This window comes from Coffea arabica, chromosome 2e (assembly GCF_036785885.1).
Source record: "Coffea arabica cultivar ET-39 chromosome 2e, Coffea Arabica ET-39 HiFi, whole genome shotgun sequence".
Classification (NCBI taxonomy): domain Eukaryota; kingdom Viridiplantae; phylum Streptophyta; class Magnoliopsida; order Gentianales; family Rubiaceae; genus Coffea; species Coffea arabica.
In genome coordinates this window covers 15,136,152-15,155,302 of record NC_092313.1, presented here as the reverse complement: position 1 = coordinate 15,155,302, position 19,151 = coordinate 15,136,152, and the positions used below count along the sequence as shown (strand labels likewise).

The window sequence follows — 19,151 nt, the reverse complement described above, 5'->3', positions numbered from 1 at the left end:
TGCTTCAATTGTGCTACATATTTTCAGACGAAGTTAGTCAGGATAATTTTTTATAATCGATATAAAATCAACCAAACAAAGAAATGGATAACAAGGTATTACATAATTGCTGGAAAAATGCTTCTTTTCTCCAGCAGAATGCTGCAAATTAATTTAAATAAGGTAGCTAGTCCTGGAGCTATGGTTGAAAACAGAAACTAGCCTCTGAATACGCAGCCGTTGAATTAAAAAACCCGACCTGTTAATTCGACCATATCTTTTGTTTTAAACAAATCAAGCCTATGGTCTAGAAACAAAAAAGATTGTTCTTCCTGGAAAAAAATAAGAAAAAAAAATCAAGAAGAAGAAGAAGAAGAAGAGCAGTAAATTAGGAACCCTAACAGAATAGTTTCATTTTCATTCCTGGGTAAGCTAGGAATATTTTCAGCTATACCTTATTTGCTGGATCTGAAAAAGATTAATTTCAAAGAAATGTTGTAAACGCTAGTGCCGTCGTCAGTAATGGTATCCGACTTGTAGAATGCAAATTTGTAAGAAATCTTTCTATGGATAATGATTATGCATGAATGGGTTTGTCTGCAGTGGTCAGGGAAGTAATTTTCTTTGTTAGGTTCAGAGTTCGAAATCTGTACTTGACAATTGAGAATGAAAAAGATGTGAGGAGGAATAGAAGGACAAAAAAAAACAAAAAAAAAAGAGAGTTTGTCTAACAAGAAGGTCACCAAGTGTGAATGTTTGAAAAAGCGAAATTAAATCGTACAAGTCTTAAAATGGAAGGACCGCAATATATATGAGGTGTGAGTTTGCGTGACAACCTGTGCTTACTAACTAGTTCCCTTCTAATGACAGCTTGAAAAACCTTTTTTGTTTTTAAATTCACAATGGGACAAATCAGTATAATTTGTTGATTGTGTAATCTTCAAACAAGATCCAAAGACTTTTGCCTTCTAATGACGAATTCTAGATGCCAATTCTCACCTTAGGGAAAATAAGATAAAAATGTCCTCAAGCGTATTACATATAACGAGAATGGCAGTATCATAATTTGTACTAACTTTTTTTTAAAGTTACAACAACTTGGAACCACATACTTGTTTTCAGGAGAATGGGACGACCAACTTCACTGATAAAATGGTTAAGGTTAACTTATTGAAAATGTAACCATTCAACTCTCCCTTATGCTCGTGGAAATTCCACCACAACTCAACCTCCAATTCCAACTTCACCAAAAAATTGGCTATTCCACCACAGTTGGGCAATACACATGTATGAAGAAACCCTGTATCCTTACTTTCATTTACCTATTGCCTAGATTGATTACTATTCTCATTTCTCAGTGAACTCAAATCTTTCTTCTTATATTACCATTCTTCCATTTAATTTTTATAACATATCCTTGAAGGAAGTTTAAACCAATGTGAAATTTGGCCAAACCATTCACGAAATCCAAATAAGAGGAGGGAGGAAGGAGAGAAGAAAGAGATAGCCAGATTGTATTGATCACAAAAGAGAAGAAGAAACGTGGAGAGGTGGAAGGCTAGACGAGGGAAGGGGAGGTAGAGAGGGAAGGTAGGGTCTAGGAGGTAAGATACGAACAGAAACAACTTAAAAAAGTCAAAATTTCATTGTGTAAGAAGAAATATCACATACCTTTGACTTTCTGAAATAATATTTTATCTGGCTTCATAACTACTAGTTAAGCCCATAACCTCCTTTCTCATTCCATACACTATAAATTGTTCCTCCTTTGCGAAAGGCAACAACCAAACTTAAGGAAAGAAACCTGTAGTTCACTTTGTCATTCATTCCGTAATTATTTCTAATTCAAAATGGGTTTTATGCTTAATATATGGATTTTTGTATCCATGGGATTGGTCAGGTTTGACATGCAGTTGGTTCTTGGTGCACCTCAAGTGCCATGTTACTTTAGTTTTGGTGATTCTATAGCTGATAATGGCAATAACAATAACCTCCCAACAATAGCAAAGGCAAATTATCCACCTTATGGGATTGATTTTCCTGACGGCTCAACAGGAAGATACACCAACGGTCGAAACATTCCTGACTTTATTGGTAATTATATTTTCGAAGGACCAAATTAAACCTTCATATTTTCTTTGTCAATTTAGCTTATGGTGCAGAAAAGCACAATCCATTTTTGTTTTTTTTTTTTGCCATGGTCATCTTTTTGGTGAATTTTCTTGCAGCTCAGCTCCTCGGATTTGATAATTTTATCCCCCCATACGCAACTGCAAGAGGACAGGACATTATCAAAGGTGTAAATTATGGTTCTGGTGGAGCTGGAATTCGCGATGAGACAAGTTTTCAGCTGGTAATTTCGTCAAATTGTTGCATACAATTCTTACCAGTTTGCTCATGTCCATAAGTCCCCACCGGCTGGCTATACTAATTTACTCATATCGAAATTGTTGTGGCTATGTGCTAAAATATATAGGTTAATTCTAGCAGATTTGAAGAATCTCATTAAATTCCTAACGTTTGAAATTCTAAAAAAAAAAGGGCAAATTACATTTTAGCCCCCTGTGGTTTTCGAAAAAACCACATAACCCCCCATCGTTCAAAAAGCTATACATAAACCCCCTGTGGTTTGGGTTGAACTGGCAAATAGACGGAAAGCACCCACCGTAACGATTCGTGGGCAAAACGCGCCTGTTCTTCTGGTAGCAGTAGGAAACATACCCATATTACCCCTGACCAATTTGACGTACCCAATAAAGCCTAGATGGGTGCTCCTCATCTCTTTCCATCTTCCGAAATACTTTGTAGCTGACTTTGCACTGAATGTTGGTGAAGGAACCCAAGATAGAGAACGAAGGAAATCTGAAGGTGAGTTCTAACATCAAGGTGCAGTCTTTTCCTTTCCTGAAATATGACTTGAATGGATTATTAATTTTTTTTCAATAAACTATAGATGTCATGCTCAAGCAGTGCTGGTGGAAGTACTGAAGATCTAAGGTACCAATACCTATTTTGTTCATGTGGGAGAAAAGCAGTGGTAAAAATTGTTGAATCTGACAAACCTTCAAAAGGAAAGCTATATTTTGTTTGTGCGACAAGAAGTTGTGAATTTTTCTCATGGTGCAATCCAACAAGGAGAATAAGACAAAATTACACTAGTGATTTAAATATATTTTAGTTACACACAAGTTGGATGGGTAACTAGTGTGTCAGAGAGTTGCCATAATCTCCTTAAACCCGCATGCGGGTTTAAAGAGTATTCGGATATTCTCATATGCACCTATGCAAATCGAACCAACCGGATATCTTATCCGTATCCCATTTTTTTAAATAAAAATCTTATAAATTTGAAAAATAAAATCAAATTTAGATGTATTAGGGTTTTAAAAATATTATATAAGTGATAAAAATTTTATAAATTGTAAAAATAAAATCAAATTTAAGTAATTAAATGTTATATTTGCATAAGAAATAATACAATAATCATAATAATGATAATACAATAATATTGGTGTAATAAAACTGCCATTAATTTAAATATTTACTTATAATGCCCAAAGAGCCTAATTACCAATTTTTTCTTCTCGCGCTCAAATATAACATTAACCCGCATGCGAGCTAACCTTGAAATAGAAAAAACACAGAATCCCGCTTGCTGGTTTCAGCGTTATTATGCAGGCGGGATTTTCTTTACTCCCGAATGCAATTTTCTTTACCCTAATCTTAATGCATAAATTCAATTCTAGTTGATAAAATACTCTATGCTTAAATATGATCATACAGATTGTCCCAAAGCAGCAAAATTTTAAATTAATCAACGCTTAAGCAAAATAATCACTGATTTATTAACTTTCCAATGCCCGATAGTTTCTGTTCAAAAACCATGCAAGTGCATCTTATATGCTAAAATGATGTCAAAAAACTTACCAGATGCAACAACAGCTTTCGTGATGCTCTTTCACAGCTACTTTTTGGTCTTCAATGGTAGATCTTTGTGGGTTAAATTTCTCTCCTTCATTCGGTGGTCATGTTTTTCTCTCATTTTCTCACGACAAAGACAGAACAAGGAAGAATCTGACTCATCTGCTTCCTTTTTGTATTTATATTAGGGTAATTTGGACATTTTGCCCACGAATCGTTACGGTGGGTGCTTTCCGTCTATTTGCCAGTTCAACCCAAACCACAGGGGGTTTATGTATAGCTTTTTGAATGATGGGGGGTTATGTGGTTTTTGCGAAAACCACAAGGGGCTAAAATGTAATTTGCCCAAAAAAAAATAATCATGTCATGAAGTCAATTAATTGATTTTCCATCTTGTGAAACCATACTCAACTTTAGCAGTTTAAAGCAAAAGAATAAGAACTTTTGCGCCCCGTGCCCACACATACACATATATAAATATATATAGTAAGCGGGAGGTTTCGAATTTAAAACTTCTCACTCGTATTCTTTCTCTCCTCTATTGCTTAACCCATCCCTCTGCCATAATAATTTGATTATGCAAGTTTTCGGTATGTTGTCCTTCATCTAAATATTGTCTCCCTTGGATTAATTTCTTATGTTTGATAATTAAGCGTGGACAACTTAATGACTCAATTAATTTCACAGGGTGCTCGTATCAGCTTTAACCAACAGCTGCAGAATCATGGTAGAACAATTTCACGTATTAGTCTCTTACACGGAAGTCCGACTTCGGCAAAAGATTATCTAAGCAAATGCTTGTATACTGTTCTGATTGGAAGCAATGATTACCTCAACAATTACTTCCTGCCACAATTTTATTTAACAAGTCGGACCTATACCCCAGATCAATATGCTGAAGTTTTGATTCGACAATTTTCTCAACAACTAAAGGTCGGTGCTATAATTACATATATTTTGTTCTCCCTCATCATAGACTTTTCTTTATTTAACATTTCTATATAATACTAATTTCCATAACAACAAAGCATTAACATTCTTTTATGTACTGCAGTGCAACAAATACACACCGCATGGCCTAAAAACATCTGATAAACAGGGTCTAATTGACCATTTGCTGATCACTTTTGTACTACTTTGAAATGCATATTTGTTACACTTTAATTGATCGAGTGCATGATGCTTCTTAACCAACTCGAACAAGCATTAAGTTATCTACCATACTATTTTTCTTTTCTTTTCATGCCAATAATATATTAATTTCATTGTAAAAATTCTCTCCCTCTTCTATTTTAACTTGTGAAATATTTGCAAAGGAAACTAGGACAACTGACTTGTTAATCTTCTTATTCTAGACTTTGTACAATTATGGAGCTAGAAAAATTGCACTATTTGGATTGGGCGCCCTTGGTTGTATTCCTGCAGTGATAGATAGTTCCGGGGGGACTACGTGCGTGGATTCAGTCAATGCCGCAGTTCAAATACTTAATGACAGACTTAAACCACTTGTAGATGACCTTAATTCACAATTAGTGGGCGCAAAGTTCATCTATTTAAAAACTAGCAGCATTCAGTCAGGAGATCCAACAAGTCTTGGTAAGGACTGTTTCTATTTACACGTACCTAGGATTTTCATGGGTTAATTATCCTTGAAAATCGTCTAATTACTTTCCGAAAGGATCTTTTCTTGGTCCTTTAACTTTCTAATTGTGAATTGTTAGTACATAGAAAAAAATTCTTGTGAGAATCAAAATCCCCTAATTTCTTGAAATGAAAAAGAGAAGTCATTTTATGCCGCTTGAAATTCAAAATTAAGGCCCTTTGTCTTCTATGGTTTTGCAAACAAAATATTAATTGGAATTCCACCTTTTGGACTAGTGGATTCTATATACCATTTTCAGCTACATACATTCTATCAAAGAAGCAATATCAAAATTTTACCACTAAACTCGAGTAGTCGATATACTTATTAGATTCTAAGGAGAGAAAGATGAACCTAATTTAAGAATTTTGGAGGTATTTTTTGGACTTGTTTTAGTCAATAATACCACAAGTACTTTATTTCCAAAAATTCTACAATTTTCTACTTTGTATTAAGAAATTTAAAAAAAAAATTGTAACAACTAACGACATACAAAATCTGTTGAAAATTATAGTAACACTTTTCTCTTCTATATATAAGGCATACAATTTTTCACTGAACCCTGCTGCCAAGTTGATTCATCAACTGGACTCTGCATTCTTGGAAGTACTCCGTGCAGCAATAGGACCCAGTACGCGTTTTATGATGCCATACATCCTACCGAGACTGTGTATCAAGCTTACTCGATCAGAGCCGTTGATTCAGTTCTGCCCTCGGATGCTTATCCAATGGACATTCGCCACCTTGCTCAACTATGATGAAGTTTTCAAGTAATCTGATGTAACTCATGTCATATCTCGTTTCAAACTTATTCATGGTACAAGTGCCTTGTGTGTTTTTTTTTTTTCAATGCAAAGAAATAATGGTGTCTGGAGTGGCGGCGAGAAAAAGCAGAGTTTGCCCTCGCTAGAGGCAGGCATATATGCAAAATACTAGTATGAATTATTTGTACTTTGTTAGTTTCTGTTTGGACACTCGATTAAATTTGAATAAAAGGAAAAGAGTAATTATTTAAGATATTCTTTTATGGGTTTGGGGTCTCATAAGTTTCAGTAAAAACTAGTTATGTAAATCTAATAACATTTGGTGTGAACTCGTATCATTTTGATATAATCATGAATTTTTGTATAAGCTTAGTTAAATAAGTTATAAACTCAAGTTTTATACTAAAATTGTACCAATTTTACACAAGATATTGTAAAAATTATATAATGGGTTTGAAATCGATAACAACTCAATTTGTGAGACTTCAACTATGTGCAAATTAGGTTGCAAGATATTCCCATCAGCAAAATATAAACCATTACCAAACAACAGCGAGTCCACAAACACTTATCAGCTGTGCTCAAGGCACCCACGTGTATTTGTAAAAGATTGAGGTTACTTCAGGATCATGCCCAAGAGGCGAATCAACAAGGCATTCGTGACAAAACACCTATTGTAATTCAAATTTGCAAGCAAAGATAGAGTGTTATTTCTTTAAATTATCACCCAGTTTCTGAACATCAAATTTGACATAATGGACCTATAACCCCTTCTTTACATTTTACGAGGGGTTAAAAGTAATGACACATTTTGTAATATCGTAAAGGCTGCTTAAGTAGTCCGTTCGTATCAAAGAAATTGGTTTCTCCACCACAGTGGGGTAATACAAATGTATCAAGTAACCCCATATCCTTCTTTCGTTTACCCAGTGCCTAGATCGAAGATTATTCTCATTTCTTAGTGAACTCAAAAATTTTCTTCTTATGTTACCTATCTTCCCATTAACTGTTATAACAAATCCTTGAAGAAACTTTGAACCAATCTGATATTTGGCCAAACCATTCGTGAAAACCAAATAAGAGGAGGGAGGAAGGAGAGAGGAAAGAGGTAGCTAGATTGGAGCCCAGCTAGATGAGGAAAGGGGAGGTAGAGGGGGAAGGCAGGGTCTAGGAGGTGAGGGATACTAACATAAGTACCTCAAGTGCCGTGTTACATTAATTTTGGTGATTCTCTAGTTGATAATGGCAATAACAATAACCTCCTAACAACAAACCAAGGCAAATTACCTACCTTATGGGGTTGATTTTCCTGATGGCGCAACTGGAAGATACACCAATGGTCGGAATATTTTCCTCCATTAATGTTTTCTTTCTTTTTTTTTTCTCCATCAATGTTTTATAAATTCATGTCTTCCCAAATCTTTAATTGTCTGGTCCACTCGGTTCAGGTAAGATAAGTTTGGGGGAAAATGTTTACAGCGTAGCTGCCTAAATACAACTTGTGGTAGTGATAACACTACTATTAGCCACTGTACAGCCACCAAGCCGCCCCTAGACACCATTTGCAATCAGATGTTCGTGTACAAAAATTGGATGTATGCTATTCTAGTTTCTTGATGTTTGATTCCTTTTTTGTCAGTGTCAAAGTCAAATTACGGTATTCTAGTTTGCTTAACAAATGCATTTAAGAAAAAAACTGATACACTATTCTTCATATGGTCAAACCGGACTCATGGTAGTAGGTACAATTGAGATTTCCGTATTTCTATTGAGTTTGATGATTTGATGGTTTAGTAATTTAGATTTTTTCCTGCAATGCCCTCCGTACAGTATAGACAATAGCATTATAAATGTAAACACCAACACAATAACATCTAAAATTACAATAAATTTTTTGGTACAAATATCGAGAGAAAAATTTGTTGCCTTTTGTTATGTTGTTAATTTTTTCCTTTTTATTAGGAATGATCTTGTTATTTTAATGTTCACATTTATTGATTTAGTGTCTACACTTATTATGTTACTGCCGATTCTGCACGGTACAGCTTTCATCAGTAATTATACAAACCCTCGATCTATTAGATCGAGCCTAACAAATTACAAAAGTTTTTAAATGATTATTTAGCTGTTAGTTATCTTGATGAGAATGGACAAATTAACGAAAATTGATTTTCGTGCCTCAATCAATTTCTCAGGGTCTTGCTGAAGTCAGCTTTGAGGAGCAGCTATGGGATCATGGTGAAACAATTATAAGTCTTTGATTGTTAATTGGAAATCAGACAGCAACAGAGTATCTAGAAAAATGCTTGTATACTGTTCGCATTGGTCACAACGATTTCCTCAACGGCTACTTCCCTGCCACTGAGCTAATAAGTAGGATCTATGACGAAGATGAATCTGCGGATCGCTTGATTCACCGATTATCTCGAGGTTGGTACTCGAATTGCATTTGTTCTGTTCTCCCTCAATTCTTTTCTTTAGCAAAAATATGTTGTTAATAATACTAATTTATACAGTTACCAAGCGTTACAACTTGGGGGAATAATTAGGTAGGATATATATATATATATATAGTTGCTTGGAATGTGATATATGGTGAGTTTAAAAAGGCTGAAAAATGTGTCAAAGAATTATTTAAAAAAACCTCATGATGAAATGGCTGCACGATTTATTATTCACCTCTTGGTTTGCTTTTTGTGAAGGGCTGAAATTGTCCCTTCTGTCATGAGCTTAAACGGCTTTTTTTTGGATGATTCATACACATCGACTTGTGTAGGATCTTAATTATTAATAAAATAGATGATGAGCCAAAACGTGTAAAGATAATAGTTTGAGGGCCGATTAGATGATTTAACCTTTTAGAGGTCAGTTCAATGGGTAAAAACTATAAGATGCGAATATGAACGGTGTATTGTATATAAGAATCTTAGACGAAAAGTTCTGCACATTTATGTTTTTTGTGGTTCCAACCAAAACCCCCCAATTGTTATACTCTTGACTTAATGTTTTACAACTTAAGGAGGATTGTCGGTTTGTTTTGGCACAGACTGTAGTGGAATTAAAAAGAAAAACATAAACAACTTAAAAGTCAAGAATTTTGTATCCCGTAACTTCCTTGGAAATAAATAGAGCCCATAATAATAAATAATGGCCATTCCTTGACTTTCCACTGCATTGGAAAAAGAAAAAATATATAGCCCACCTACATTCCTTGAATTCCTGAGAATGTTGTAAATAGAAACCATAACCTGCATTCCCTCCATCCTCCTATAAATTTATTCTTTCCTTATTTGGAAGGAAAGAACTTGAGAAACATCTATCAGCACTTGCGTATTTTCTTACCTTTTTGGGGTTCCATGTCTTTTATGGCTAATACATGGCTTGTAGCGTCCATAATATTGGTCATTTTCTACCTACAGCCAATATTAGCTGCACAAGAAGTGCCATGTTACATTAGCTTTTGTGACTTTCTAGTTGATAACGGCAATAACAATAACCTAAATGCAATGTCGAAGGCCAATTGATTTCCGTATGGAATTGACAACATGAATGAAGTCGAAATTCAGGAGGGATCACTTAAAGCTAACCTAAGTATATACACCTATACTTCTCATTATACATACGTGTGTATGTCCATAGTCATAGACTAATAATGAGTTGAAGGAGGGACCAATTACGTTTTTGGTAAAATTTAATTTTAGACCCTTAAATTGTAGATGTATTCTTACTTTAGCTCTAATTAAATCTTAATTTTGGACATTTTAACTCATACGGTATGAAATCCATCCACTTTGACCTTAAATTTCAGTTTTGGACATTTTGCACCCTCTAAAGTACGCAATCTATTCAATTTATACCTTAAACTTTGAATATCGTTTGTATGAAATCTATTCACTTTATACCTTAACTTTGAATATCACTTGCTTACTATAATATTAATTTTTGACAATTTTAAAGATTAATTTCACATTTTAAGGGATAAAATATCTAGAATTAAAGTGGGATAAAATTCATGCCTTAGATTGTAAAGTATCTAAGATTAATGCTTAAGTACTACTAAAATGGAAATGCGTCTGCAAATTAAGGGTCCAAAGTACAATTTCAACCCTAAACTTTTCTTGATCGCTTTTAGTAAACTTTTCTTGATCAATTTTAGTGTGGGAGCAAATATTGCAAGAAAGGAAATTCTTAGCCTAATATTAAGGCTTTCATCTTAATATTTGGGCTCTCATCGTTCTCGCGTTAGTCAACACACAGTATGATTCTATGTGATGACTTTCCATGTAGTATGTGACTATGTGCAGGTATTCACCAATTGTATAATACAGCAGCTGAGATGATAATTGCACAAAGAATAGTGATTGGACAGCAAGCAGGGCTGAACTTTTTATTCATACCTTCTTTTCTGAAACAAGCGTTGTTAGTGTGTTTGGATTGTAAGTTATTTGCCCAAATATATTTGCTTACATTATCATTACAATTTTCAATACACCTTTTTATCTTCTCAATTACCTTTTTATCTCACATACATCACATCACAAAAAGTGCTACAGTAAAAATATCTCAAATAACTTACAATCCAACTGTAGCACTTTTTGTGATGTGATGTATGTGAGATAAAAAGGTAATTGAGAAGATAAAAAGGTGTATTGAAAATTGTAATGATGATGTAAGCAAATATATTTGGGCAAATAACTTACAATCCAAACACACCATAGTACTAGTGTTTTATCTCAAATTATAATCTTGTGTTTTATCTCAAATTATAATCTTGTTGGAGTTGAAAAACTAATTTAAAAAACAGGTGGTCATAAAAATATGATAAAGCCACAAATCAACAACACTGCCGAATATCTTGTTGAGTCTTATAAGTTATTCCAACAATTTTATATTCTATAAAACTTAAAAATTGTTGCAAAGTATATTCGATTACTTGAGACCATCTTTAAGATGTTAACAATCAGGAATTTTGTCAACTTTGAACTTTTGAACGATAGAGTGGCTTAACACGCTTCCTTTTTTGTTCGCTCAGGAACTCTAAATTATAGTAAAAACAATAAATTATGATACTACCATTGACGATCAAAATCATAATGATAAAACCCCTTTAGTTTTCATGTGAGATACCTAAGGCTCTGTTTGGATTCAGACTTTTTTGAAAAATAATTTTTTCATCTACAATGCTACATCAATACACAAACAAAAACAACTCCAAAAATAACATATCCATATAATATATAAGAAACAATTCCAAATATATAAAAAATTACACAACTACCCATCACTCTCCACCACCACAGCCACCACCCCCACAACCACGACTCTCTCTCCTCCTCCTTCCTCCTTTTTTCTTTCCCTTTCCCTGCCCCCCAATTTCCTTTCCCTCGACTGATCGCAACCTTCCTAGTCACGATCAAATCTGATCATGACCAGAAGCCGGACCAAGGTCGTGGTTGTGGCTAAAGTCGCAGCCACCACCCACGAACAGGAGAGGGGTTTGGGGTTGGGGGGAAGGAGGGAAGGGGGGAGAAGGGAGAAGGGAGAGGAAAGGGGGAGGAGGAGGAGGGGGAGGAAATAGAGGGGAGGAGGAGAGGAAGAGAAAGGAGAGAGGGGGAGGAAAAGGGAGCGAATACTAGTGGGTCGTGTAAAATTTTTTAAAAAAAATCTCAAAAAAATTGTAAATTATAAAAATACTCAAAAATATATTTTAAAAATATCTCTAAAAACAATTCAAAAAATATCTACAGTAAAAGTTTTTTATATACACAACTACAGTAAAATTTTTAAAAAACACCTCCAAAAATAGCTAATTTAAATAGAGCATGTTGTTTGGGTGTCAAACATAGTGGACAAAAGCAATAAGGGAAAAATGCACTTTTCATCCCCAATGTTTAAGGTGTTCACTAATTTCATCCCTAGAGTTTCATAGAAAACACATTTCATCCTCATAATTTTGTGATTTTGACCAATTTTGTCCCTAAAGTTTATGTAGAACACATTTCATCCTCATAGTTTTACAATTCCTACCAATTAAGGACAATTAAAGGATTGTTAACAAATTTAGGCATAATATCATCACATGTCCCATTAATAATTGTATTATTAATACTTAATTCAATTATTGATTAAATTATAGAAATAACAACAAGTGTTTTTGGATAGGAGACTATCTCTTTTTTTCCCTTTAAATTGTGATATGATATATTTGAAACCAAATAAATAGATTGAAAGATAAATAGATGATTGGAAAACAATTATATGATGCAACAAAACAAAATTTTGCAAATAAATGACAATCCAAACCATTCATTCTTTTGCATTAATATTTTTCTCCAATTAGTTGTATTGGGTCTGTTTGACATTTTTCTTCAATTGGCTATAGTGGGATTGTTTCTTTCCCACTGACTTCGTTTTCTTTGGATCTTCTTGTTCGATTGTGATTAAAAAGGAAGTAATCGTGGCTAAAAATTTCTTAGTCTTTTTTGTATTAAAATGAGAAAGTGAATTAAGAAAAGATTTTTGAGCTTTTTGTTGATCCAATTTTTTTTTTTTACCTAATAGGCATGTCGTGATCAAGTGACGCTATCCCATTCAAATTGTTTGACAATCTACCAATTGTCCTCAATTAGCCAAATTTAGGAAATTATGAGGATGAAATGTGTTTGCGTAAAACTTGAAGGATGAAATTAATCAAAATTATAAAATTACAAGGATAAAATGTGTTTTGCATGAAACTTTAGAGATGAAATTGGTTAACACATTAAACATTAGGGATGAAAAGTGCATTTTTCCCAAAGCAATAATTGTATAAACTATGAAGAAGTCAGAAGCCCACATTATTCCTTGGTAGTTATGCCCGTATCCGCATCCTTGGTATAGATGGGCTAGAAGGCATTAAACGAAAATCATACTAAAGAAACCTTGTTCATTCTTGATGGTCATTTAATTAATGGGATGCGAGGAATATATTTTGGATCGGAATCGATGGAATACTTCTTGATCCTTTCTATTAATTTAAGCCTTACAACCACAAGTTGGACATAAAAAAAAATAAAATCCATTACTAATTTGTTGTACAATTTCTTCCTCCCAACCATCCACTAATATTTAGCCAACCAATTTTACATTGACTTCCTGATCGATGCCGTCATGTCACAAAAGTCAGTTGCCACCTGCCATGTGTGAGCATTCACTATCAGAGATTACCAATTTTGTCACCCTTAGAGTGCCGATTTTGCATTTTTTTTGTACTAACCTGTAGTGCCAAAAAATACCCTCTTCCTTGCATGTTTTTGGGATGATATCGTTATTATTATTATTTTTTTAATGAAATCAGAGAGACTCTAAACGTTATAAAATGGAAGGGGAAAATGGGAAGGTTTAAAAGTTGAGCCAAAAACATCAAAATTTACTTCGTTAGTTTTCTACCAATTAAGTTGGGTCTTGAACTAATTCTATATTATTAGAATTTTATGTTAATTGTCTTACAAATATTGATACTATCATTTTACGTCAATGGCCTAGATGCTGATGTTAATATGCTTATAATTCAAATTAAGCTTTTTTTTTTTTAACTATTTTTATACATGGCTCGAAAAAAAAAAGTTTAAGTTAGAGGTATAAATTCAAAAATTTTCATTGGTACGCCAAAACTCGAGGGTGAGGCAATTACAATTACACCAATGTATCCAAATCTAGCTTTAGAATAACCATTTGTACCCTTACTTTCATTCTATTTCTTTATACACATGTATGCGTGGGTGTGTGCGTATACATATGTCTATATATTTGCTTCTTTGGCGAGATGACGAAACTAAACAAACCTCTCCTTTCCGCAGTCACTGGGGCAATTATGGCTGTTAAGTTTTGTATATGGTCTACGCTGCCAATAGCATTGGTCTTTTGCAATATTGAGCCAATTTGGGGTGCACCTCAAGTGCCATGTTACTTTAGCTTTGGAGACTCATTAGTTGATAACGGCAATAACAACAACCTATCAACTTCGGCAAAAGTGAATTATCCACCTTATGGGATCGATTTTCCTGATGGCCCAACAGGCAGATTCACCAATGGCCGGACCATTCTTGACATCCTTGGTACATATCTCCCAACTCTACATCTTGGAAATTTAATTGGCTTTGTTTTTGTGGAAGGGAATAGCATAAAAGCTTGGAGATCGTTTCAACAAGGGTTATCTTGCTCAGCAATCATACATCATTTGATTAGTTCAACTTTCTTCTAATATTCTTTGTCGATTTTCTCTGGTTCCACCTTTTTTTTTTCCTCCTTTTTTTCAACAATCGATTGCACTGCTGCTTTGGAAAAGCTGAAAATGATATTGTTTGAACATTACCAAGTCCTCTTGCCAAGACATTAGCTTCTATCTTTTATTTTCACTCCAACTTATTAGACATTACTGACCTCCGATGGGAACATTTTTATCTTTCAGGTCAGCTCGTAGGATTTGAGAACTATATTCCTCCATTTGCAGCTGCAACAAGTCAGGACATCATAAAAGGTGTCAATTACGGTTCAGGGGCAGCTGGAATTCGCGATGAGACTGGTAGACAATTGGTGAGTACTTTCTTGATAGCAGTCTTTGCTCTATGGGATTAGAAGTCATACATGCACGTATGTAACTAGTGAGGAGTTTGGGTCAAGTGAGGCTGTATTTTTCTGTTAATTTGCTGTATTTGTTACATTATTTGGTGCACAATAATACAATCTTATTATAATAGTGAAAAATGGATGTAGTAATTACTAAATAAGATATGTCAACTATATTTGGATAACAGGGTAACATAATTGCACATCAAATAGTTTATTAAGTACGACAGCCATACAAAATCATATAGAACTCAACGGTATCTATTCCAAATCCTTGTAAAAGTAAACAAGCAGCATAGCGAAGGATAAACTATTATCTCTGTCATTGACTTACGGTTTGCAGTTTCTTGTTTTTTATCTTTCAATTTCATAACGTATGCTATTACATTTTATCTCGGGGGATCGATTCTGCTAGAGTTTATTAGTTTATTTATTCCTAAATCACAAGGAAAGATAAAAATCACTATTAGACATTCCATTTCACTTAATTGAAAATTAGGTTTTTGGGTGCAAATTAGTTGCACAATATTTAGCATGAAATGAGTACACTGCGAAAACATCTATCACAGAATAAACCTGCTTAGCATAGCCAATATAAGAAGACAAATTACCCTTGGTTTGGTAAACATGCATTCAAAAGGAAACCAAGAGTTCAAGCATGGAGTCATACTAGTTGCAGTTTCGGAAATGGAAATTTTTAATGGCGCTCCGATTATCTTTTTTTTTTTTTTTTTTGGCAGAAACTGCCAAAAGTACTCTTACCCACCTGGACAGCAGAGATGGCTTTTCTTTTGCACTACTTGAAAATTTAAATCTTTGTAAAATTCTAAATGGTTGATATTAGGTGGAGAAAGTGACAAATTTTTTTTTTTAAGTTCTACAATCCTCATATCTTTGAAGTTCTTTTTTATTTTTCAACAGTGCCAATTAGAATTTCCAGCTTTTCAAAATTCTTCGCCAGCATTATAGAAGTACTTTGTTGCAATTTCAGAACTTAACAAAGAAAGCATTTTATTCTTGAAAAACAACTTTCATTATATTAGTTCCCGTCATATCATTGTACAATGTCTCTTGACGAACAATTCAACAAATTTAAGTAGTAAATAGCCCAATGGTTAAACTAGTCCTACAAGCAAGTTTGGTAATAAGAATTAAAATATTAAGTGTTACTCAATAGCATTCCATAAGGGACTTATCACCTAACTGAATATAGATTTGATAAGAGGGATTTTAGAAACTAGGTACGTTACCCAATGCCCCCTAATTAGTTCTTTGTTTTGTTGCTGGTATAGCTTGTATATTGAGTATTGATCTCTATCTGTCACATCTCAAGGAATTAAATGAGCTCTATTTGCCTACAAAATACATATATCATCTACATATAGTCATGTAAAACATAGCCCTTTTTATGGGCAAGATATTTCTTCCTATTTACTTAATCACAAACTAATTTTCTACAATTTTCCTTAGGGTGATCGCATCAGCTTCAACAAACAATTGCTAAATCATCAAAAAGTAGTTTCAAACATTGCTTCTTTACTTGGAAGCCAGGCTGCAGCAAACGAGTACCTTGGGAGATGTCTGTACACTGTTGTCATTGGGAGCAATGATTACATCAACAACTACTTAATGCCACAGATCTATCCGACGAGCAAATTATATACACCAGCTCAATACGCAGAAGTCTTGGTTCAACAATATTCTCAGCAACTAATGGTTTGTGTTACCATTGGAGTTTCCATTTCCATCCTTCATTTTTCTCAGTGTGGTTAGCAATCGATTTTTTTTCCTTCGAAGATCTACTAAATCTAAAAAGAAAACTGTATAGAACTAGTTAAGTTTATAGAAAATTATGATATAACCCCAATATATCAATTAAACAATCAAAATGGCTTATAAAAGAATAAGGAATTATCTGATGACACTTTCAAACGCATTTAAATGAATATAATGACATAAGAGACATAGGAAGGTGCAATCATTGTAGTAATGAGTATTGGGTTTGGGTTTATCCCACTACCGTATGGGATAAAACCCAAAACCCAACAAATAAAATAGTTGGTGGGATAAAATTCAAATTCAACAATGAGTTACTACTAAATTAAATTTGGATTGGTTCTAGATAACTCTTACAGGACGTTCTAACACAACATTACAAGGATAAAAATTCCCCTAATATCTGAGATTATAAATGCTGAATTATGAAGCCATCAAAGGTTGCTATGAGGTATCAATATCAAAAAATTCAAAATGACGTACATTTTAAGTTTGTACCACTAACGGCAACAACTTTAGATACTACCCTGTATAAAACCTCACTACTTTCTTTATGGTAAACTGAGTTATTAGTACAATCACTCTTACTTCTTTCGTGATTATGTCATCTGATAATTCCACTATGCCTACCATAGTTTGGCCTTATCAAGCACGGATTTCCTTGATTATTATTATTATTATTATTTGGTGAGTGAGATTAATTGTTGTTTCTTTCGTGCTAGACTTTGTATAACAATGGAGCAAGAAAAATAGCCCTATTTGGATTGGGTCCAATTGGTTGTACACCAGCTGAGATAAGCATATACCGGACCACTACATGTGTGGATTCAGTTAATGCTGCAGTTCAACTATTCAATGATAAGCTCAAATTTCTTGTGGATGACTTCAACAGACAACTCACAGATGCAAAGTTCATCTACATAAATATCACTAGCATTCAATCGGGAGATCCTGCAACCATTGGTAGGTTTTAACAAAACTTACGCATGTGCAGTTTTTTGCTTGGTCTTTGAATATCAGCATTTTCCCAATGACATATTAAACAAAAGAAATTGAAAAAGGAATGGGGAAGATAAGTTTGGGAAAATTTTATGCTGATCCTTATTTTCATGATGATACATCTAAAACTTGTCTACCTAGTTTCATGTGGATGAATGTTTTGCATTTTGGGGTCAATCAATCAAATATTATGTGGAAAGTTTGTAAATGACAACTGATATGATCTTTTGAGCTAGAATTACAAAGAACAGCAGTCCATCTATGTTTTAATAAATATAGTAATTACTTAACTCTACACTATTGTTCAGCATGAACAAGTTACTGAAAATACAGACCCTTTCTATTATTGTTAACATTTTAGGACTTTGAATGCGGCATATTAATTCGTATATAATAAGTAAACAAATTCTTTCTCTAAGCATGTACAAAATATTCTAAGAAATGTTATACTAAGAAATACACATATGGTATCACCTCAAGTATAAATAAATTTCTTTCAAAAATCAGTTTAGTTACTTTTTGCATGAAAAGAAGAAGAAGAGGAAGAAGAAACTAGGCATCTTACTATACAACACTTAACCAATTGTAACTTTACACTGATTATGTTTCTCTTAGGGTTGCAAATTCTCAACCAACCATGCTGCAAAGTTTCAGAAACTGGTCTATGCAAACCTGGAGTAAGGCCATGCACCTTTAGAGCCATATACCTATTCTGGGATAGTTTCCATCCTACAGAGACTGTCAATGTGTTAACGGCAACAAGAGCATATAATGGTCTATTACCTACTGATGCCTATCCAATGGACATTCGTCAACTTGTTCAACAATGACGAAATGTATAAACTCTAATGTAATAAATTCATAGCAAATGCAATAACCTACACGATGGTATGGAATTCCGATCATAAAGTTGTCCTAATATACAACACCATGACGTTAATGCTGTAGAGTTCATATACATATATTTGGAAAATTCACTATTAGTCTTCAAAGTTGGGGGTTGGACCAAATTAGTCCTTAATATTTCAGCTAAAAACATATAGTCTCCAAAGTATTCAATTTTGACCAAATCGATTGTTAATCTTTTCGATCAAAACAAATGCAGTCCTTGTAGTATGTTAATTTGACCAAATTGATCCCTAACAAGAGTGCTGAACCTATGGATGTTAGTCCAAGAACAAGTTTTCAAAGTTTAAGTTGAATGATGTTTGCTGCTAAATGTAAGCACAATTTTAAAAAATTGGAGAAAAAATGTTTATTTTACATAGACTATCATTGACTTTAACTCTATTGTTATTATATTCCATATGCTGGCAGAGATTGGCCAACCTACTATATTCCATGTGCTATTGGAGATTGACCCTTCTAATCTTATGGTCCTGACCTCGTCACTGAATTTGATGATCATGTAAAAATTGAGAATCAAAACAGCATTTTTCCCTTAAAAGAAAAAGGAAGAAAAA

The 19,151-nt window shown here is 33.9% G+C and overlaps 2 protein-coding genes across 2 annotated transcripts; both read left to right on the top strand.

Annotated features, from left to right (window-relative positions):
* Nucleotides 1-1,763: 1,763 nt before the first annotated feature.
* Nucleotides 1,764-6,559, top strand: LOC113728632 (GDSL esterase/lipase At1g29670). Its single transcript, XM_072081389.1, has 5 exons — nt 1,764-2,073; nt 2,208-2,332; nt 4,588-4,833; nt 5,256-5,496; nt 6,083-6,559. The coding sequence occupies exons 1-5, from the start codon at nt 1,830-1,832 to the stop codon at nt 6,298-6,300; spliced, it is 1,074 nt and encodes a 357-aa protein (XP_071937490.1). The 5' UTR covers nt 1,764-1,829; the 3' UTR covers nt 6,301-6,559.
* A 7,589-nt stretch (nt 6,560-14,148) lies between these two features.
* On the top strand, nt 14,149-18,637 carry LOC113728631 (GDSL esterase/lipase At1g29670-like). The gene is made up of 5 exons (XM_027253016.2): nt 14,149-14,402; nt 14,756-14,880; nt 16,384-16,629; nt 17,412-17,652; nt 18,304-18,637. Exons 1-5 carry the CDS (start codon nt 14,159-14,161, stop codon nt 18,516-18,518), a joined length of 1,071 nt encoding a protein of 356 aa, XP_027108817.2. The 5' UTR covers nt 14,149-14,158; the 3' UTR covers nt 18,519-18,637.
* Nucleotides 18,638-19,151: the final 514 nt, after the last annotated feature.

What these genes read in the sequence shown, in the direction of transcription:
- LOC113728632 (XM_072081389.1), top strand. Translation starts at nt 1,830, where the DNA reads ATGGGTTTTATGCTTAATATATGGATTTTTGTATCCATGGGATTGGTC. An exon ending in ATGAGACAAGTTTTCAGCTG is followed by an intron (nt 2,333 to 4,587) that starts GTAATTTCGTCA and finishes TTAATTTCACAG; the next exon opens with GGTGCTCGTATCAGCTTTAA. An exon ending in AATTTTCTCAACAACTAAAG is followed by an intron (nt 4,834 to 5,255) that starts GTCGGTGCTATA and finishes TTCTTATTCTAG; the next exon opens with ACTTTGTACAATTATGGAGC.
- LOC113728631 (XM_027253016.2), top strand. Translation starts at nt 14,159, where the DNA reads ATGGCTGTTAAGTTTTGTATATGGTCTACGCTGCCAATAGCATTGGTC. An exon ending in GACCATTCTTGACATCCTTG is followed by an intron (nt 14,403 to 14,755) that starts GTACATATCTCC and finishes TTTATCTTTCAG; the next exon opens with GTCAGCTCGTAGGATTTGAG. An exon ending in GGGAGATCCTGCAACCATTG is followed by an intron (nt 17,653 to 18,303) that starts GTAGGTTTTAAC and finishes TGTTTCTCTTAG; the next exon opens with GGTTGCAAATTCTCAACCAA.